Below are 21,897 nucleotides of genomic sequence, written 5' to 3' on the forward strand. Positions count from 1 at the left end.
CTTTTGTTTCTCATCGAGGTATAAGCACTCCGTATATATAATACCATCAGGGTATCCCATACATGGTCCTTCTCTTTCTTCTGGTTACGGGACCAAGTATAATACTATAACTTCGCTTCTACTTCTCATCGAGGTATATGCACTCCGTACATGCCCAAGTATGCGGGGCACCCCACGCATGGTCCTTTTCGACTGCACTCAGTTCAACGCACCGCAAACATGCGCCAATCTGGCCGTATATTTACCAAACAGCCTGTACGAAATGACCCTATCAAAATTCACATCCGATAATGCGCCTACAGTCCATGAAACCGCGGCCCCATCGAGTCCATCCCGTTTTCCCTAACCGCAAGCATAAGCATCGCGTACACGAGCAACGTCCAAGACATAAATCATCCGCATCCATGTACTTTCATCCGCTTTGCGGTCTCGCAATCACGTCATGTCACATCTCCTCCTCGTCCAATGGCTCAACCCGGACAAGAATCTCCTCAAGCAATCCCTCCAGGAAGTTTCCCACCTCACGACCCATGCCTACAGGCTCTGCTTTGTCGCACTGGTCAATCTCCTTGCAAACATAGGCCAGTTTATACACCAGCTTTCTGATCTTCTCGTGCGCAGCCTCTGCTCGTTGCTGGTCTGCTGACACAGGACTACCGTTTTGCGCTGGTCTATATATTTGTTGTAGCCGAATCTGCCGCCTCTTAAGGGCTTCTTCGAGCGCAGGGAAGATGACATCATTGAGCGCATCCAGCTCTCCATTGGGATTAGCAGGAGCGGGAGACGGGAAAGATGACGGCTGAACAGATACATCAGATTGTGCTGGTGAGTGCGGATTCGGTGGAGGCGTGGGATTGCCTGCAGTAGGTGGCCGCTGTGACTGTGCTACTTGTTGGGAAGGGACCCTCGATGCTGATGGCCCCCTGTATGGAGGTATTTCTGGAATCGTCATGGATGGTACGCGGGAACCAGCTTGTCTTGTAGGTGAGTCTTGCTGCGCCCGTGGAAGCTGTTTGTCTGCTGGGTGTTGTGAGTGATGGGAAAGACTGGCCGGTGACGGGCTCATATTCAGATTGAGCATGTTAATGTCACGCTGCAGCTGATACTGGAGTTCCTGATCATACTCTGGCGACTGTGATGTTGGCGCGGGCGGCAACGGTCGTTGTGAGGGATGATGACTCGAAGGCGTCTCAGGCGTGTCGCGCGTCAACGTCCTGATGGGACTCGCAGACGGCGGTAATCTGGTTGGTGATGCTGTAGTAACATCTTCTGGCACCGGCTTCCGTTGCGGACTCGACTGCCTTGATGTGGCGGCGTTGCCGGCCTTGACCGTGTCGCTGGGCTGTAGAGCAATGTTTTTGGTCTTTAACGGGCTGGCATCACGACGTTTTTCGCTCTGGTCATTGGAGGTATCCAATGGTCGTGAGGACCGGGCATTGGTCGTACTCTCGTGCAAACCTGGTCGATGAACCAGGCCGCCGCGATCCCCAACCAGTCTGACGGTCCCAAAGTCCCACATGTCCTCATCCACCGTTTCTCGTTCTGCGGGAGCAGCACCTTCCTGGGCATCCCAATGTTCCTCATCATCGCTCTTGTGTGTGACGGCCCATCGGTTATGTCTTTCGATAAGTTCTGTGAGATATGTCGTCTTCTTCGCTTTTCTGATAAACGGATGTCGCAAGAGATCTCTAGCTGTCGGCCGGTCCTTCGGGTCCCGCTGCAAGCAGAGCTCGACAAAGTCCTTGAACGCTTTGGTAAAGTTGCCTTCTAGCCGAGGGGCAGGATTCTTAGGGATAAGGAATAGCACTTTCATAGGATGTATATCGGCGTACGGCGGTTCGCCATTGGCCAATTCCAGGGCCGTAATGCCCAGCGACCAAATGTCGGCCTTGTGATCGTAACCAGATTGCTTAATAACCTCCGGCGCCATCCAGAACGGGGTTCCGACAAAGGTATTCTTCTTGGTCATGGTAGCAGAGAGTTGGCCGGAGACACCGAAATCCGCCAGCTTGACCTGACCGCCAGCTCCAAGCAATACGTTGGCAGCTACCATAAGTCAGCCACACCCCAAGGAAATCGACCTCATATGCCATCCTCATGCATCTCCTCCGAGTAAAGCACATACCTTTGATATCCCGATGCAGCTTCTTGTCAGAGTGCAAATAATCCAGCCCCAGCAGCAGCTCCCTCAACATAATCGCAACATAATCCTCCTCAATCAAGCCTGGCTTCATCAAATCCGCACAACTACCACCGGCACAAAACTCCATGACAATCCACAACTCGGCACCCTTGGCATACGAGCCATAATACTTTGTGACGTACGGCGACTGCAGTTCGGACAGAATGGCGATTTCTTGAATAATGTCTTCGACTTCGTCCTCGGCGTTTTCAATGTCGATGATCTTGATGGCAACAGCCTGACCGGTCCGTTTGTCGACTCTGCAGGCATGTCAGGGTTCATTCCGACTCAGAAACAGTACTGTCGACCCAAGCTTTAAGGCGGTTGGGGAGGGGGAGGGAAAGTTTATCAACGACGCACCCTTTGTAGACTTTGCCAAAGCTCCCACCACCTAGCTTCGTCAGCTCAATCACAGAACCCACCACAGACACACGCGTAACCGACCAATGCAGTATTCCTTGGAGTACAAGAGCTCCGGGTCCAACGCCTCGTTGGCCTCCTCGTCACGAAACCTCTCCGCCATCCTCAGAGTCGGTCAAGCAACCAAACCGTCCCGTCAAGTGGTGAAGCTGGCCTGTGCGCAAGCCCTAGCAAAAAGAACAAAGTAGAAAAGAAAATTCAGCAAGTCGTTGTCGAATTCTGTCCATCAACATTGAGCAGGCGTCGATGCCGCCGGTATCGTTATCGTTATCGCGTGTAACCAAAAGTCTTCGTTCTTGGAGGCCAAGACCAAACCCCTCCTTTCGAATGGCCGATGCAAGTAATATCGCCAATCGAGCGAATGTGCATAAAAACAAAAGGGAAATGTATGACAAAAGGAAAAAGAAGAAAAGAAAAATCTTATGAGAAGGCGGGAAAAGTCAGAAACAGGCAAATGGTCTGCCCTCACCTCTTCCCCATGCTTCACTTGGACCAAGGCGTGTGGTGAACAAAACAAATCGAGCCCGGGGCCTTCGATCTGGGCGGCCGTGTTTACAGACCCGTGGGGTTTCGCTGGTGATCAACGCCCAGGTGTTCGGGTGGAGCAGAGCTGAAGCTGATGCTGGGCAAGATGCACCAGGACATGTGGTGAGTGGGAGCCAAGGAAGGTACCAGACGGCACACGTCAGGGGCCAATCGGTTCAGGCACAGGCACCGGTTGCGAGACAAGAATGGGTCAAATGGTCAAGATTTAAATGATACACACTAAGTGCCTGGCTCGTCCGCTTAGTCGCTGAACGGGTAATGGGAAGTACTACTACGGAGCAGAGTGAAACGGCGACACCAACTAGACAGGTCTAGACACTGTTGCACGCCCCAGAAAATTAAAATATGCAATGGCCGTTTTTACTTTGCATTGGGCTGCGATGCAGCCGACAGGGCTGATGACGAATGCAACATGACCACCACCCAGACCGTCGCCGCGCTCCCCAGCCACAACCTGTCGGGATAGTCGGAAACAATGAGCTGGCCAAATGACTCCTGCCTCTCTAGAAGCACCTCATCCAATCGATGCCTGTGTCCTGTGTCTCCGAATACCCTGCCCATGCAAGTGTACCGAAGGCCGGGGACGAACCAATGCATCCACACGCGGAGGCGGCATCTTGTGCAGCCTGCGATTTCAGCTCGACTCACAGTTACGGTTCAAAGAAAAGGGCAAGCTCTTCCCCATCAAATGTACGGAGTCCTTTTATCGGAGAGCACTGAATTATCTCTGCTCCATATATATTCCTGGCCGTCCATTGTCCTGGCCTACCAACGCCTGAGCACTGTCTGTCATATAACCGTCTAATCAGTCGTAGAAGTAAGGAAACCACGCATGCATCATGGCCACGTTCCTTGTAAATATCACCCTTCATAAAGGCTTGCAAAGCAGCCAGTCCGTCAACAAACCATGCGTACAAAGTCTATAAGCAGATCTTTGGTCCCTGCCATACTCGACTCATCCTGTCTGGAGACCTCAGTCCTCGATGAATTCAATCATTACGGTGCCTTGTTTGAGCCCAGTCTCCTCAATAGTGCTGTCCACATCTCCAATTAGATCCTGGCCTTGTGGCATCTTCTTTAGCTCGAACTCGACGCCATCTTTACCTGGCATCGGCTCAGCCTTGAGCCACTCGTAAATCCGGCGCACCGGATCTCGCAAGTTGAATCGTCGAATGACACGACCCGTAGGGTGTCTAAATTGTATTCTGGTTGTTGTTGCGGGATTATTCTCCGGTTCTGTGTGCGGTTTCCCGCTGGATATCAGGGCGAAAACACTTTGCTCGGGTGCCACTTCGGGCTCTTTGCCCTTGCCGCCATCTCCCACGCCATCACTGGGACCGGGCGATTTCGTAAAGGCATCTGGATCTTGAATGTTTGGTGTCGACGTCGATCGACTGCTTTCGCCGCCACCAGCTGCAAGGCTATTCTTCAAGGCCATCTCCAGCATTTCGTCCTCGGTCATCCGGTCTACATCCACCACTGCCGGCTTTCGCGTTGTGGACTTGGCAACGGGATTTTTGCTATTGGCAGCGAGACTGTATCTGTCTAGGAACTCGGCCAACTCGGCGTGAAATTCAACAGCAGTTGGGAAAGGCCGCCCACTCCATACCTTGACCTGTTCTCCAGTTCTGGGATCGACAATGGATACATGAGGGTAGTTGTCTGGATTCTCGTGTGTTCGATTGGGAAAGTAAAAGGTGATGTACTCTTCGGCATCTGGATAGTCCTTGTCATACTGTAAAAAGATAAAGTTCTCAGATACAAGCTCCTTAACCGCTGCATCTTTCCATATATCTCGGTTGAGGGCCTGGCAGTTGAAGTCGTTCATGTCTTGGAGATTGACCAGGATCCATTTCTTGTCTTCTTTCCCCAGCGTTCTTGCTTCGTCCCAGCTAAAGCGGGCCATCAGATCATACGGTGGTCGAAAGAGGTCCTCTAATCGTCGCGCGTGGGTTCCATTTTCCGTGGTGCTGGGTGGTGTCACGCCGGGAGCATCACCCCAGATTCGCTGAGCGAACGGGCCGCCACTACGAGCTACATGCCGCAAATCAGTAAAAGGGGCGCCGAGAGTAACCCAGAGACGGAGAAGCCTCATGATAGTAAAAGAAGAGGACTTACGAGGGGGATGTCTTCTATTCCGCAGATGCTCCAGAAACCTTCGAGTCGTCTCGTCATCTACAGCACCATCCCAGGCAGGATCCGGAGCAACAAGTGTCTCTGTCGTTCGTGCGATAGGAGCCCTGACATCATCGTGTGCTCCTGGTCCGGCCGAATTACCTTGGTACAGCTCTTCCTGCAGCCGCTTTGCCATGGCGGCATCCTCCTCTTCTTGCGCCATGGCCGCCGCGTGTTGAGCTGCAGCTCGCTCGCCATCGTCACCACTTCCCGCATCATCGACCATCATGACATCGTCGTCATCATCGTTATCATCGTCATCGTCACTTATGTGAATGATACCGCTTGCGTCCTCGCGGCCAATATGGGGGCGGCGCCTCGATGAAGATGTTGGGTTGGCTGGACCGGAGGTCGGTTCGGCGATGCCAGCACCAACTCCAGAGGCAAGCTCCGGGTTTTCGTAAAATAATCCAATGGCTCTTTCGAAATCACCGTTTGCTATCTGAAGGAACCCGCGAGCCACATCTGCAGTTGCTCCGGTAATAGCGACAAAGGAAGAGATGGATTCGTCCATGTTGCCACTGATAATTCAGGACAGCGAGCTTGCTGATGGTTGTCCTCGCTGGTGGTGGTTGTTTCGGTAGGCCTTGCGCCGTCCCTGTCAGTCTCGTTGCGTCTGCCAAAGTGTTGTTTGTTGTTTTCGAGTGAGCTTTATGGGGTTGTGGTATGTTTGGGTGAAGTGACTTGAAAGTCACAAGGCCAGTTCGGTTTGCGTTGGTAGCTTTTTCAGGACAAGGTCCTCTGCCCCTCACCTCAACGGTCAAACTGTCGGAACTCAGTCGGTGAGTGGCGGCGGCTGGATTCCCCAGGTTCATGCACTTGCGTCAAGGTGCATGCTCTCCAGAGATTGCAGGGAGTGAAGTATGCAAGATGAAAGATGCAGGAAAAAGGCAAAATACAACCAAGTCGAATGCTTTCGTCTATCGCGAAACGGAAGACGGACACCACGCTGGCGGGGAATACCGGCGGCTCAAAGGCGGAAGGCACCAGACGTCTCTGGAGTTGTCGTCGGGATATATTGAAGCCGGCTGGGGCTACGCAACCAGACTTTCAGCACATGCATGCACTAGACGCCATGACGCAACACCCACCGGCCGCTGCAAGAGGCTCCTGGCTGCTGCAACCGAACATCACCGACGTCACAGTCTCATCACCTCATCACTTTATGATTTCATCAACGTTGTAGCCTGACGTCCCCTTGCTGAGACTGTCGCAAATCAAAATACACTCCATTCAGCATTCCAAATCGCAACATCTGTTCCATACGCTAAATCTATGCCTGCCTAGCTTTGAGCTTGCCTAATCTGCCCCAAAACCTCCCTCCACGCCTTCTGCACATCAGCAGATCTCTCCTCCCCCAGAGCACTTGTCACATTATTCTCTAGTGAACGTGGAAAGTCCGCCTTTCCAAACACACCCTTGGACCTCGCGTCTAGTATCTTGGATAGTGCTTGGACTCTCTTGTTCCGCTGGGACTCCGTACCAGTCTCTCCTCTATCAATGTCCAGGCTCGCCGTGTAAGCGGCAAGTATGCCTGAGCCTTCAAACTGCACGGGTAGTGAATCCATGATGTCTGTTAACTTTGCCGCATCCGCCATGAGGTCGTGCACACACTCATACCATATTTCTCTCTTGATAAATTCAAATCTCGCAGCAGCAAGATAGGGTTTCAGAATCCTGATAATTTCTCCAAGCGAAACGCGAATATCGATGGTCTTGGAGCGACTGTATCCTCTGGCAATGGCTTCGAAGGCGTTCTTGGCCGTCTTCGAGTCGAGATCCTCCTTCTGGTTCTCTTTGGAATCGACATCCATCTTGTCTTCATCCTTGTGCTCTTCAAGATATGGGGAAGCGATATCAGCAATGTCCTTGAGCATATTTAGGTCTGGACGAGCCTTGGCAAACCTCCATAGACAGCGGAAGGCATAAGGTCGATACTCGTCATTGTTGCGCTTTGCTTCTCTGATGGCAATCTTCTTCATCTGCGCAGAGATCACACTGTCGTTCTTCCAGAGAGGCTCGCCTCGTTCGACGAAGAGGGGGTATGACTCGAGAAGTTTCTCCTTCCCTGGGAAGGTCTTCAAAGCCAAGGTCTTGTCAAATACTGGCCAAATGGCCTTCAAGTTGGCCTCGTCAATTACTCCCGTAGCTTCACTAGCGTTGGCTACATCAGCCACCATTGCAGCAACCGTGAATGCGCCTGTGTGGCGGATAGCCCACTGCGTAGTCTCCAGGCAGCGCTCTACAAGGCCGACAATTTCTCCTACATATCTCGTGACGGTGCGACTGCTTCCCGCATGCTGATTCCAGACTTCCTGGAACACCTTTCCGGTGTATTCATCCGTATCGTGAGAACCGAGATACGCAAAAGGCAAGAGCTCTGTTTCTTGGGCAGTGAAATGATCAGGCGAGACCTTGGCCACAGCCACTATTACATCTGCAACCTTTTGCCGGCGACTCTCATCCTCGGCTTGGAAATACATGTTTATATAGCGCTCGCAAAACCGGACCTTGGATGCATCGGGGGCGGCCCGTATCATGTATGCAGCTGCTCTGGCGTATGCCTGGCTCACTTCATCGTTCTTATCCATTGTCTGTTTCTCCAAAATCTGCAGTAGCTTGCCCGCCACTGACTGAATGTCATTGCTATGACGAGTAGCAAGTGTTGTGATGACCCTGCTACATCCTATCTTAGTCGGCATGCCAATCGCACTCTTAATCGTAGCCTCGAATTTAGGAGCAAAAACTGTCATGACTTCCGCATCGATGAAACGAAGACAATTTTCAAGTTGCCTCCGAGATTGGTGACTGGTTAACCATCTGCGACCGTATTTTATCAATTTGGTCCCGACTCTCTAGCCCGGCGCGCTGGTAGGCGTAGTTGATTTGCTGGGGCTCAATTGTGCTCAGCAAGCCGAGCAGCTGCGGAATCATGTCTGGAATGAAGGGTTTGAGAGCATTGCCGCCGTGCTTGGCAATCTTCATCACAGTAACGGTTGCAAATAATTGGACGTCCTGCACGGTACTCTCGACACCCTTGTCTGATAGCAAGAAGGGAAGAGCTTCTTGCATCATTGCCCTCGCAGCAGCTGCATGGTTGCCTTCTTCCAACTGTCGAACTAGCCCATTCGATAGGGCCATGCAGAGTCGCAAAGCAGCTTCCCTTACGCTGCCCTTGACATCATCCAAAACCTTCAGGGCAGAGGTCCATATTTCGCGATAATACTTTTCGTACTGCGGAAATGGTCGACCCTGGATAAGGTCAGAGATGGCCGCGCAACTGGCTTCTCTGACTCGCCACTCTCTGCCTAGAATGCTCTTCAAGAGATCTTGGATAATGGCGTCAAAGTGATTATCAATAGTGGCGTTTGAATCCTTGACAAGAGCTTTCCAGATATCATCCATCGACCGTTGGACATTTCCATTGGGATCAAATCGATATCTGTACAGCTTGGGATATAATTTCGGGTCAACCTCTGATTCGGACAGAATATTGCTGAGCCCAAACCGACCAAACGCGGATCTCGTGGACCAAGTAGCTGCATTGGCAGCAAGGGACATGAACTTGTAAACCAAGCGTTGATCCCCGACTTCATTGGCCAAATTGACAATATCCTTGTATGAAGTGACAGAGTTGCCCTCGCCTGTAGGTAAGGCCCCCGGTTCAAATAGCTCGGTCTCCTCCTCCACCTTGAGCTGGGTTCCGCTACCAGTGAAGGCGGACACAAGATCCTTGACCAGCGCGGATTTGAGATCCGCGTCACCACGCTCGTATACCAATGACAGCCCGCGGGATGCTGTCTCCTGCACAAGCTCGTCTCGCGCGTTTAGAAGCCTCATGAACGCTGCTTGGATTTCCCGAAGTCGTGACTGCACCTCAGAAAGGTGGGAGCCGAACTGCACAATGGAAAACAGCCAAATGCCGGAAGCTTTAAGCAAAGATGGCTTCGTAGCTTTGGAGTCTTGCAAGAGCTTCTTCAACACGGCTTCGATGAGAGGCCCTCGAGCACCAGCAAAGTTTGCTGGGTTTCTGGCTTCAACGTCCATCCTTAGTTTGACGCTATTGGAATCCCATCTTGCTACCGCGGCGGTAATGGCATCGCCAACAGTGAATTGAACCTCGACTCGCTTGATTTCGTGAAGGGAAAACAAACTCTTGAGAATGTCTCCCAGGACACCGGAAAATTCATCGCTCGTTGCTTGACTGCCGCTATCAACTTCCAACCCCGTGGCGAGACTTCCCAAAGCTGTAATTGCTTTTTCGTTGGCCTTCTTTGCCTCGGAGGTCAACTTTTCAATAACCTTTGTTAATGAGTGCTCCCCTCCCATTGGAGGTATAGCCAATTTAGCAACCCAAAGTTGAGAAAACGCCTCCAAAGTTGAATCATATAGAGAAGTGCGGGCTGCCTCCTTTAGTAACAGGTGCAGTGGATACTCGGTTGGCGCAGAGAATGGACGGTCGTAGTACACAGAGCGTGATATCAAATGACTGAACGCGAGCAAGGATCCTTCAGCAGCATTTGCTTCGGCACCAACCAGATTTTCCGCGTTCACAAACAACGACTTTAGTGTCATAAGCCAGTTACTGACGGAGTCAGCATCATTGGCAGGGTGGCCTACAAGAACTCCTAATGCTCTTGCGGCTAATGAACGAATCTCTCTGTTGTTTGACTTGATCAAAGGCAGCAAATTTGTACTTGTATCCGTGAGATAGCCCAAAGGGCCGCCAGGGCTCCATGCGGCCATCTGAACAAAACACCGGAGACACTCTTCCACGACCGATGAGCCCTCTATGAGTGCGCCCTCCAGACAAGCTTTGAGATAGAAGACGATGTAACCGCTGTCAATGGAGCGTAAATATGCGCGTACCTTATCCCTAGTTGCTACGTCCGTCGTGATTTGCGCATCGAGTATCTGCATCCAGTCCGGTTTGATATCAAAATCATCAAGAGCTGCGAGGAGCATCATCTTTTTGCAATATTGAAGAGCTACTGGAAAAGCGGCAAGACGGGATCCTTGAAAGTTTTGGAACACGGCCTTATCTGGAACAACGACGGCATGGGCATTTCCTTGCGGCTCATTATGCCGCTGCGGCTCAATGGCCAAGTCGAAGTACGTAGTTGTCATTTCTTTCCAGTCAGGTATTTGCGGGTCTGCGTCAGTATGTGCAAAATACGTCCACGGGTCCAGCCCCTTCTGCCCCTGTTCAATGACATCGTTCCGCTCATTGGTTCTACCCGCAATAGCCAAGATGTCGATCCAACGGGCAACGACGTCTGAGAATGGAAGGCACTGGTTTGCCCACTTCACAACGGCGTGCCTGGTACTTCGGACAGCAGGCGCCGCATCGGGCAGTGACATGTATGTCAGAAGCATTGTCTTGAGTTCAGAATCGATGCCGCCGACACTGGGAGGTATAGCTGCTGCGAGGCTAGAAAGGGCCCCATCGATATTCACAACGGCCTCCCCGGTGTTGTCTTCCGACAAGGAGCGGAAGAGCCAAGCACCGAGATCAAAGCGTTCATTGGCTGGCAAATCTGCGCTTCGTGCCACCATGCCAATGGTTTCGTAGGCTCTGCATCGCAAAGCGACGTCATCATGCGAGGCCTGCTCTGGAACCGGCCATCCCTGGCTCTCGATATAAGACCGCATGGCGCGAATGAGGGGTGGTCCAATGGTGAATTCTGATTTTGCTGGGCCTACCTGAGCTACCCAGGCTAGGAACTGGAAAAGAGCTTTGTGTAGCTTTGTTCTCTCCAGAGCACTAGCTGGCTGCAGGGAAGAGGCGCTATCAGAAATCTGCGGCAGGAAGTCCAAATTTACAACAGCCATGATGCTGTCAGACTTTCCAGTGGCAATGGTTGACTTGGACAAAATTGACAGGATACGCGCACGGTATGGCGCTGGAAGCTGGGAATGGGCTCGGAACAAACGGTCCACGAGGTTTTCATCCTCCATAGAAACGCTGCTTCTTTTGATAATCTCTTCTGCTGTGGAGGCCACTCTATTATCGAAGCCCGAAGCGGCAAACAGAGCAGGAAGAAATCGTTCCTCGTCTTTGAAAGCTCCACTTGCGAGCAGTGTGACCGACTTGGATTTCAGTTCCGTAATTCGCTTGAATATTTTCTCGTTTTCAGGAGACTCGTCTGGGAAGAGAGCCAGTTCCTCTCGAGACAATGCTGGATTTGATTGCGCCAAGGTTTGTGTAGAGTTTGGTGTTCTGAGACGCAGAAAGATGCCAATGGCTTTCGCCAGAAATTGCGCATCAGCATCGTCGCCAAGACCAATAGCTGTTCGGAAACCCTCATCATCTTTGCTCCCTCGAGGCGGTATGCGAATATCCAGCAGGAGTCTGAGAATGATGTTGAAGACGGTTGCTGCCCTCGGTTGTCCCTCATCATGCGCAAAACCGGCCAATGCGATAGGGATAAGATCCCGTCTTTCGTCTACATCGAGTCTGTCCAAACTATGTAAAATAAAGGACAGGTCCAGTTGCTTAATGACACCAGAGTCTGTAGATTTGTATTGTTGCAGCAGTCCCTTTACCGGCAGCACAATCCTAATCTCCTTGGTCAGTCAATTGGCTCGTGTATGCAGCATCATCGGGGACACGTACTCGGGAGATTGAATAAAAGTCTTCAACCGTGCAAGAATTTGGATTACCTATTCAAAGTTAATGACGTTTCCCACCGCCTCAAGCCATGCAGTTATTACAGTTCATACCCTCGCCCGGACCGCAGCGTGATCACTGGCAGCCTTCAGGATTAGAGGCGCCAGATACCGCTGTAGCAGCTCATGCAGCTTATCTTCTTTGTTTGCAACGCCCAAGATCTTGAACTCGACACTTTCCACCAGCTTCAACTCACGCTGCTCCGTGGATGCAGCGGCCATGGTGTGCTGTTGAGGGGTATCAAAATGCTCATTAACGGGCAATAAAGAAGAAGAGGCCCAGGCGAAAATACGATTCAAGATTGCTGAAAGGACGAGAGCGGCATGGAAATTATACGCTACATGCAGTATATTCGCGAAAAGCAGGCAACCTCAGCGTGACGACACGGTTGAGACAGGTTTGCATGGTGGATTCACCAAGTTGATAGCTTCCCCAGCCAGCAGCACTGACGCAACAGTCATGACTAAGCAAGCATCACCAGGCACCAGGCGGCAAGCTGACACATGCAGCATTTTGAAACCAAAACAAAATCATGTATTTCGAGTCTCAAGTCTGAACGGTGTATTTCTTCCCATATGATGGTGATTTACAGTCGAATTGAGGTCGCCTAGATGTCGTCCGTGTGCATCAGTATGAGACGGAACTGGTTGACAAAAGCCGGGGTGCGTCAAGGGGCAGTCAGTGGTCACGATGATATATAAATAGTATATGCTTGCAGATGCACTTTTTGATATTAGTTTCGATGGCACACCGTTTCCCTACAATTAAAGGAAAGCATCTCGATCTCTGCCCAAACCGAAGAATAAGACATGTTGGTACCACCAATTTTAGGAGCCTACCGACCGCAAAGGGCCGATGGACTATGGACCGCGCATGTCCAGCATACGATCCCCACGAATGGCGTTTTATAGTCTCGCAAGCTCAATAGGCCAAGAACCCCCCCGGCAGAGCAAGTACACGCGATAAAGGCAGCGGCATCGTCTTGAAAACTATTGTTGTGGCGTTGATGGCGGCCAAGAAGCAAATGTATTCATGTTGGTGTTGCAGGGTCAAGCACCGCCTTGGGCCACGGGCTCTTTGGACTAACTGTAGCCAGACCCTGGTGCCGTGTGAGGACAGAAGATTATTTAACATCATGAGACCAAAAATAAACTAGCGCGGCGAAGTGAGATGCAACATACGTATGTACAATAGCAAGAGTCGTCGCCAATTTGTGGGCTGGAACAAAGAATGCAGCTAGAAGATCCCCATACTCTGGTCAATGCACTCTCAACCCACCCCGAGTTTTGTCCTTTCAGCTGAGGATGGCCTGGGCCCTGCAGGGACCCTGGCCGATCTTGCAGGGCAACTCGTCGTCAGACGGCTGATGCCCAAATCTACGCATACAATGTATGTGTCGGGACTCGGGAAGGTTCTCGTGAGAGTTGGACCCTTCTGACCTCGGATCGCCGATTCAAAAATGTTATACGCCAACGACCTGTCGGGACCATCGTTGATGGATCTTGTGGTATATTGCTGTACTCGCCCCGAATGCTGCCCAAGAAGTGGTTGGGTCGGTCTGACGGACTTGCCTAATGGATTGAATGCTTTGCGTTCCCTCTTGTTCAGTACCCTGTACAGTACGGCATCTTGCATCGTGAATGGGGACGGAAAGATCGCTGCATGTCTTGGCTATGAAAACGTGTTTTAATTAGCTGCCCTGGTCAGTGTCTGAGCCGTCTCTCTCTTCTTTTGGATGCTGGTCAAAACGAGACAGTACAAGGTTTGACCCGTATTTCGAAGACGTCCTGATCTCATAGAACAATAGGCCTGAGCGGATTGCCGCCAGCAGATTAAGGACTACCTTGGTCCATTCTGTCCAGACTCAAGGCACCCATGTATAATGTAGACCTTTGTGCGTGATTTTATGCCCAACCAGTGATAATAACCTTTTAGTAGCAGGGCAAAAACCGATTTCATGGCATCGGTATTGTGCATATCAAGGCATGTTAGACACACGGCGAAGACATATGACTGGGTGTAATTTGCGGTGAGACAGGCTCCCGCTTCTACAAGGCGGCCGGCCAGATAGATGCTGGGCTGGACGAGAATTCCTTCCGTTTCCATTAGAGTCCACCCATAAGCAGGATATCGTCTGTCTTATGAAGCTGGACGGGTTGCAAGCACTTGCCTAGGTAGGCAAGTACCTTATGTACGGCCCTCTGAAGGATCAATCTTGTCAAACGATAGGGACGCTTGCTTAGACTGCTCGAAGAAATGATGACTTAAAATGTACACACTTGTTGATGGCAAGCCGAGTCATGATAGCACCGACTCTTCGCTAGCAGAGCTGTTTGTTTGCCACATACTTTATGCATGCTCGGCGGCCAAGGACATATATTATACCCACGTACCTAGGAAGTAGGTAGTTAGTAGGTGTCCTGTACGACTACCTCGTCCTTGCAAATTCAATGAAAAGCATGCTGCTCGTTTTGAAAAGCGGCAGGGAGCCTTGCGGACACGGGTACAGACCACTCTCTGTTATTATTATGTATCTCCTCCCGGCAATCCAGGGCTGGGTACTTGCAAAGGCAAAGGCAAAGGCATGCAAGGGGAGCTGAGTGGCGTTTAGCCCGAGACAATGTCGCCATCATGCCAAATTCGGCTCCGGAGAATGAGATGAACCACGGGAATGAAACTGAAGCGAGTGCTGGGTACTCTGTGCTCTGTACTCTGTAAATTGCGCGCATTTTGAGGTCCACGAACTGAAGTCCTTTTCTCACTTTGAAGCAAGCTTGCCGCCGCTCTGCTTCACCTTGTCTCCTCATCAATTTTATGTTTTATTGGTTACGAGCGTGGGGCAAAAACAAAAGGCAAAAAAGGGGTGCATGTGTTTGTCGGTGCCAAAAGGGTGCCAATCACCAACCGGATTCGATGGGCAGAAATTGTCGTGAACTCTATTGTTGCTAGCGCATCAAGTAATCAGACCACGCAGTCAATGGTAGTCGCATCGGGAGATGGCGAATCAACATGACGGTTTTGACATGGTCGAGAACTGGAAATGCGAAATAGTAAATGACAAGGAGCCGGATGATGCTTCAAGGACTCCGAGTTTGCCTGCCCAAGGCGGACCAGATGCTGAAAAGCTGGGCACTTGAGGCTTCTTGGATCCACGATGGTGGTCGCGATGGATTGGCATGGGCCTACGTGGGACAAGCAACTGTCTAGCTTTATCCCTCTGAAGCTTCCAATGCCACCCACAATGGGTGACTCCTCAAGTCGCTGTCGTCATTGAATCGTAACCTGGTGTAAGTAGTCAAGCATTTGTGAAGAGACAGACAGTTGATTGATTAGTACAAAAGTCCAGCATCCACCTTTTAGGTCGGCATGCAGAAGAGACGAGCCAGTCAGAGGCCAGAATAGCCCTGCTGCTGTGACCCTTGCAGCCAGCATTCAAATCCTTGATCAGGCGAATAGGTTCCTGATAGTGGCACTCCTGGACAGCCTAGATTCGCAGTCCGACTTGGGTTATCCTGCGAGGCCAGAAGCGCCATAGATGCGGCGTACGGAGTAGTGCTAGGAAAGGTATTTTAAATGTTCGAGGATCACAAGCTGATGCGGTGATACGCCATGCCTAGAAGGTGGAATTAAGTCTGCCCAAGTTTGACATCTCGCAGAGACGCTTCTAGATGGGCCTGAAGGCAATTGTCGAGTACTCGGAATATGATAGATTGACAATAGACTTTGCTAGTCGCAAGCCACCTGTGGCCGTTGTTGCTCAGAGCCGGAAGCATTTGGGCGGCGTTTCGATTCAACCAGGCCAAAGCCACGGCGATGCCATAACACCAGGCGTTATCACAACCACAACGGGCAACACGCTGTTGATCCGATGGCTATACTTGGCACCCCGTGTGTGTTTGTACGGTACTCTCGAGGTTGTGGAAAGTTTCTTCGGTATTGTACAGCCCGTTGTATTGTGTCTTGCATTGTGATTCTCCAGTTTCTGGCTGTGGTATTTCTAGCGAGCGGTCCGGTCCATGCATGGCCAATGGTCTTGGGGCGCGCCGGAAACAGCAAGAGGCAAAACGGTACTCGGTAATACAGAACCAGAAGGGCGTATTCGAAGCCTATTCACATTCTCGAGGACTTCACGGCCGCCGCTGCGCGCACACCCTGAACGTGTTGTTGTCGCGCCCCCCTCAGGCCCCCTCCCCTCCCCCATGAAATGCACGCCATCCATCCATCCAGAGTCCCACCCTCGATTGCACAATTCGTTTGGGCTTCTTAGGCCTGTCCGTCTGTGTTGGAAACATGGCAATCTGGAGGTCTATTTTGGATTGGTGCTTGATGGCTGGTTGCCTTTCCAACTCCGATCCCGAGTTGTCGATGGCACGTTGATGGCTCATTGAGGGTGCAGGTCAAAGAGACGGCGGCATTTGATCAAAAGGAGACCCACGGGCATCTTGGGTTTCTGTTATCTAACCCCATCATACATATATTTTTCCCTGCATTGTTGTTGCACTTCGTTGCCCCGTTGCTGCATCGCCTTGCATCGTACGCCGTGTGCTGCTTTTCGCGTTTCGTTTCGACCTTCGACCAGACGACATCTGAGAGGGTGGATATACGGAGTTGAAGGACGGACATTTTCGGTGCACGTCCCTTCTTCGCCAGTTGCTAGACGAATCGTTTGGGATATCGATTTGTGCCGACTTGAAGAGCGTAATACTACATCTTGTATTGCACGTGTTTCATCAGGCGGAATACTGCACCAGGAAGCAGAAAGCCGATCGGGTCCTGTCAAGCAGCCAGCCAGCCGCAGTCTTGGGTGTCGCACCCAGATCGAAGCAGCCAGCAGCCAATTGATTGATCCCTGACCTGGTTGAGCAGAACCACGCTAGCGGCGGGTTTTTAGGTAGCTCGGTAGGTACCTAGGTAGGTAACCACGCCCTACCAGTTGGCCCCTTCAGCACACAATACATACATACAGATGCTTGCATCGAGTCCCGGTTGTGCTGCACCGCATGCCCCTGTCACGTGCTCCCCTTCGCGCTTCTTGGCCGCCCGCTTGCCTCCTCTCTCCCTGCTGCTGTTAGTGATCAACAGATCAAGGCTGCTGGCCGGGCTGGCTGAGCTGGCTTGTGCGGCGTGGTGCCGCATTGTGGTGTCGCACGCTAGCCTGGAGCCCGTGTGTGTCAGCGTGCAAGTGCATACTGGAGGCGATTTCAAGGACAGGGCGCCACCTCAGGCCGGGCCAATGGCATCGTCGTCTTTGCCTAGCCAGGCCCCGCACACGCCCCAGCTAAGGCTGTGCGGTCTCCAGCCAGTCTCCATTTTGCCATTTTCTGCCCTCCAGCCCTCCAGCCCTCCAGCCTTCATGCCTGGCTCCTCACGCGGCCAGTGGCTCCATTCAGTGGCTCCAACTGCTGGCTCCAGCGGCCCATGGTCCAGTAGTTATTGTCGAGTCCCACAGATACATGGACGCGGACAGACGCAGACGAAGCTGACTCCCGTTGTAGTGTGCAGAAGAAGAAGGAAAAAACCAAAAAAAAAAAGAGAGAGAGAGAGAGAGAGAGAGAGAGAGGCGAGCGGAGTCGAGCACCACGAGGACCGAGTCCGGAAATCGAATCCGGCACCCGTTGCCTTGAGGAGCAGAGAGGGTAGGGCCCGGCAACCCAGGCAACCCAGCGGACCACACAGTCACTCACACACAGGCTCTGGCGCGCGCACGCTCTCCCGCTCTGTCGACCACACCAACTTGCCAGTCCACACCCAGCAACTCGAGTCCACAGCTCTCTTCCTTGGGCCCCCCCAGTCGTCTTTGCAGGAAGTGAAAAAAAAAAGCTCGCCTGTCCTTCCGGACCGCCGTGCCGCGATTTTCTCTTTCTTCACCTCACCTCCACCACCTTCCACGACTCTTCCTTTGCGCGTGTTTCGGACATTGGCCCAGAGTTTCGGTTGTTTTTGCCGGCGCCTAAAAGTAAGTTTTTGCATTTATGTTTCGCGTGCATCTTGCACCTGTTGCTCTCGGGTCGACCGTCGCCAATTGTACGTGCTGCGCGACCGCTTACGCTCGATCGCATTCGCTACCTTCGCTACCCCTCGTGACGATGACGAAATCGTCAACCCGCGACAACTACAACTTCCTGGCCTGCGTACAATGTACAACCAGCTGTTTTGAATACTCTGCTTCTGCCATTTCGTCACCTTTGATGGCCGTTTGTTGCTAGCTTTTTGCCTCGGTCCCCGCCGCAACAACTGGCCTCGGGGCGCAACCAACGAAGGCCTTTCTATCCGGCCTAGTTCAGCCATGGGACTGTTGGTGCAATGGTTGGCGCATGCCTCATCCTACCGCCAGCTCGCACATGATGTTGCTATGCGGATGGACTGTGCAAGTGATTACGGCGCTGCAAATTTTTGAGGCCGGCATCGCTTGGCACCCTCCCTTGTCAACGACCCAGCTCACGTTGCGGTGGCTGCCAGCCCCAATCGTGGCACCTATGATGCATTGACTATTATCAGGAGAAGGGGGAATCTTGGGAGTGTTGACGCGTCTTTATTACCGGATAATTGTTGCGAAGCTCAGGCCTTCGACAGCTTGCCACTCGTCAGTATCACGGCATGGCACTTGACTGTTGTCGTTTAGCCGGAACAGCAGGATTACTCACTGCACAGTTTCGTGGTCGCGTATTGGAAGCCGACGCCTTTCTCTGTTGATTCACTTCACTATGAACATACTGGAAACTACCCACTAGGAACAGCAATTCGGGGAAAAAAAGATTGAATATTCGATGTCGCAGCGACCACCCGAGAGCACATGGCGCAGCTGCAGCCGTGATTTTGGTCATGGAGAAATACTGACTCTTCGGGCATAGGTTTCTATTGATTTCGAGAGCGTTTCAAGTGTTTTGCCACGATCCCTCGGAATCTTCGGTAGGACGGACGTTTAGTTCACGATCTCTTTACGGATATACCGCTTTGTATCATTGGCATTACAGTCACCGTTTAGACGCTGTTTTGCCTCTTTGAACGCTGCTTTTGCATCTTGCGGAATACTCCAAGCATTTTCTTGCAAGTTTTACACGTGGCGTGACGGCGTCTTGAGAGATTCTTGTCTTTACGACTACTTTCTGAGTCCCGGCATTTCGGTCTGGATACCGCCTTTCTCGATTCGTTTTCGGTTTCCGTTTCGATTCGATAAAATAGCATCCTTGGGAGGGCTAAAGCCTTGTTGTAAACTAAAGGTATGCAAAACCAGTGGCTGGCTATATATGTGATGAATGGAGAACGTGGACACCAAGTGCGTGTGAGGAAATGTGCTAACTCAATTCTGTAGATCTTACGATTTCAATATCTCCGGATCTTCCCCGGTTTCGATTCCTTTATCTGTATGCTAGCTTGTTTGATTTTCAACAAAAAAATTGAAATTGATCAGCTGCATAGTTCTCAAACGTCGCGGTGTCTTGATACCTCATAACTTCTGGTATGTGTTTCTTATTGCATACACCCGAATGCTACACGGGCGAGAGCTGTAATACTAACAACTACTAGTGACATAAACTTTCACGGTTTCCTAACCTTCTCGAGACTTTCCCAGAAACTTTTCATTCATTGGTGAGTTTTGAGGATTACGTTCTGTTCTGCGAAGAACACGACGCATCATCTGCGGTAGGAAACCGCACGGCAGATGAAATAAGATGGCAAGTTAACATGGGCTGGTTTTTTTTGTTCAGATAGCGAAATGTCTTTCCCTAACGGAACTCCCCCTGCCTCTGACATGGCTGCCGTGCCCCCGCCCGCGGGCGGCCCTGAGCAACCCAAGACCACTCTCTGGTAAGTACATTCATGTCTCTTGTACTATGGCGGGAGCATTGGACGCTAACACTCGGGGAAAGGATGGGAGAACTGGAGCCTTGGATGGACGAGAATTTCATTAAGGGCGTCTTTCTGTCCGCTGCTGGAGAGACTGTTAATGTCAAGGTGATTCGTGACAAGAACTCTGGGTACGTTGAATTTCTCCCGAAGTGTATCGTGTCGGGTTCTGACAATGACTTTTGCAGTAATGCGGGCTACTGCTTTGTTGAATTTACAACACCCGAAGCCGCTACCAAGGCACTTGGCCTTAACGGCACGCCCGTTCCTAATAGCTCTCGCCAGTTCAAGCTTAACTGGGCGTCTGGCGGTGGGCTTGTGGACCGACGGTGAGTACTGGTTGGGCGTTGAGCCCCCCTTTGTAGAACGATTCGTCGTCGAGACATGCTGACGAAAGGCGTGTTTGTGCAGTGATGATCGCGGCCCCGAGTACAGCATCTTTGTTGGTGACCTTGGCCCTGAGGTCAATGAATACGTCTTGGTCTCTCTCTTCCAGGCTCGCTTCCCCTCATGCAAGTCTGCCAAGATCATGACGGACGCCATGTCTGGTCAGAGCCGGGGCTACGGTTTCGTGCGCTTTTCTGATGAGAATGACCAGCAGCGTGCCTTGGTTGAGATGCAAGGTGTTTACTGCGGTAACAGACCTATGAGAATCTCTACTGCTACTCCCAAGAACCGGTATGCCCCCCACCCCCCCCCCCCCCCAAAAAAAACGCCCCTCCGATTCGGAGGACCCCGACAGGCGAGGTCGCGCGTCGCTAACAGCTGATTCAGCGGTAACCACGGATTCGGAGGACCTGGCCACCATGCCGGCGGCGCTCCTATGATGGGCGGCGTTCCTCAGCAACCCATGTGGGGAGGGATGCAAGGCTTCCCCTACGGCGGCTACAATCCTGCAACCCAGATGAACCAGTTCACCGACCCAAACAACACTACCGTGTTTGTCGGTGGGCTCTCTGGCTACGTGACCGAGGACGAGCTCCGATCCTTCTTCCAGGGCTTCGGAGAGATCACCTACGTCAAGATACCCCCTGGCAAGGGTTGCGGCTTCGTGCAGTTCGTGCACCGCCATGCTGCGGAAATGGCCATCAACCAGATGCAGGGCTACCCCATTGGCAACTCTCGAGTGCGCCTGAGCTGGGGTCGCTCGCAGAACAACTCTGGAGTCGGCACCCCCTACCGTCCTGCGCCCCCTCCTCCTCATTACATGGGCATGCCCAACCACGGACCTGGTCCCTACGGTCCTCAGCACTTTGGCGGCCCTGCTCCTGGCCCTCAGGGACCTCCCGGACCCCCCGGACCTGCCGTGCCTCCTCAGGTGAGTGCATAGAGTGATGATGGGGTTTGGGGATGGATCGATCCCCCCCCCTTTTTGTTGGCTACATCGTGTAAGCTAACTGTAGTGACGAGCAGTAAATCTAGAGGCAGTCACACTTTTACTCATTTCGACATTGTTGACGGACTGGGGACAAGCCAGACCAAAGCAGACTTTTGGGGAGCTCTTTTTTGATGTTCTTCTTTTGTTCTCGGCGGCCGTTTCTGGAGGCTTTGCCCGGGGGGAGAGAGTTGGGGCGTTGGGACTGATTTTTCCTTGTCAGAAACGTTCGTCGTCTTGACGCGCTGCTTGTTCAAAAACAAAATCTTTGCTCTGCTGATACTACTACAATGACACAACGCACTCGATTTTCTTGAGTCTCACCTTATGAATTGGCGTTGGAGATATTAGTCTACCGGGGAACATGTCATCAGTCAAATTTAGTACTTTGCTTTATTCCCTCGTTTTTTTGTTTTTTTGTTGTCGCGTGTCCTTTTTGCAGGACTGGTGTTGTCATTGCCTCTGCGGAGTGTACATGTATAATTCTGCGTGACATTGATACCTGCGTGAATGATTTTTTTTTTTTCTTCATCACTTGCTACCCTGTACTTCCGAAATCGTGTCGTGGAAGGGGTGGTCACTCGCTCACGGTCTGTCTACGTCTGTTCCTACCTTGTAAACCGTCAGTATTGCAGATTCTTCTTGTTGCAGATTCGTCTTTTGACATGAACTGTCGCTATT

General features: G+C 51.7%; 6 protein-coding genes across 6 annotated transcripts; 1 reads left to right on the forward strand and 5 right to left on the reverse strand.

Moving 5' to 3' along the window:
• Nucleotides 1-445: 445 nt before the first annotated feature.
• On the reverse strand, nt 446-2,705 carry PAK6 (Serine/threonine-protein kinase PAK6; the record flags this gene model as incomplete). Its single annotated transcript, XM_066119834.1, has 4 exons — nt 446-2,046; nt 2,126-2,442; nt 2,543-2,573; nt 2,627-2,705. 4 exons carry the CDS (start codon nt 2,703-2,705, stop codon nt 446-448), a joined length of 2,028 nt encoding a protein of 675 aa, XP_065975631.1.
• Nucleotides 2,706-4,121: 1,416 nt separating this feature from the next.
• Nucleotides 4,122-5,837, reverse strand: ubx2 (UBX domain protein Ubx2; the record flags this gene model as incomplete). Its single annotated transcript, XM_066119835.1, has 2 exons — nt 4,122-5,182; nt 5,267-5,837. 2 exons carry the CDS (start codon nt 5,835-5,837, stop codon nt 4,122-4,124), a joined length of 1,632 nt encoding a protein of 543 aa, XP_065975632.1.
• A 769-nt stretch (nt 5,838-6,606) lies between these two features.
• Nucleotides 6,607-8,076, reverse strand: ECM29_1 (proteasome component M29; the record flags this gene model as incomplete). Its single annotated transcript, XM_066119836.1, has 1 exon — nt 6,607-8,076. The coding sequence occupies one exon, from the start codon at nt 8,074-8,076 to the stop codon at nt 6,607-6,609; it is 1,470 nt and encodes a 489-aa protein (XP_065975633.1).
• Nucleotides 8,077-8,107: 31 nt separating this feature from the next.
• ECM29_2 (proteasome component M29) lies at nt 8,108-11,281 on the reverse strand (the record flags this gene model as incomplete). Its single annotated transcript, XM_066119837.1, has 1 exon — nt 8,108-11,281. One exon carries the CDS (start codon nt 11,279-11,281, stop codon nt 8,108-8,110), a length of 3,174 nt encoding a protein of 1,057 aa, XP_065975634.1.
• Nucleotides 11,282-12,040: 759 nt separating this feature from the next.
• Nucleotides 12,041-12,214, reverse strand: ECM29_3 (proteasome component M29; the record flags this gene model as incomplete). The annotated part of the gene is made up of 1 exon (XM_007815626.2): nt 12,041-12,214. One exon carries the CDS (start codon nt 12,212-12,214, stop codon nt 12,041-12,043), a length of 174 nt encoding a protein of 57 aa, XP_007813817.2.
• Nucleotides 12,215-17,377: 5,163 nt separating this feature from the next.
• J3458_009521 (uncharacterized protein) lies at nt 17,378-21,257 on the forward strand (the record flags this gene model as incomplete). The annotated part of the gene is made up of 11 exons (XM_066119838.1): nt 17,378-17,949; nt 18,845-19,213; nt 19,306-19,357; nt 19,413-19,452; nt 19,521-19,583; nt 19,703-19,802; nt 19,865-19,972; nt 20,030-20,170; nt 20,253-20,519; nt 20,616-21,159; nt 21,255-21,257. Exons 6-11 carry the CDS (start codon nt 19,711-19,713, stop codon nt 21,255-21,257), a joined length of 1,155 nt encoding a protein of 384 aa, XP_065975635.1. The 5' UTR covers nt 17,378-17,949; nt 18,845-19,213; nt 19,306-19,357; nt 19,413-19,452; nt 19,521-19,583; nt 19,703-19,710.
• Between the last annotated feature and the right edge of the window lie 640 nt (nt 21,258-21,897).

The sequence above is a fragment of the Metarhizium acridum genome (genome assembly GCF_019434415.1).
Source record: "Metarhizium acridum strain ARSEF 324 chromosome Unknown scaffold_141, whole genome shotgun sequence".
Classification (NCBI taxonomy): domain Eukaryota; kingdom Fungi; phylum Ascomycota; class Sordariomycetes; order Hypocreales; family Clavicipitaceae; genus Metarhizium; species Metarhizium acridum.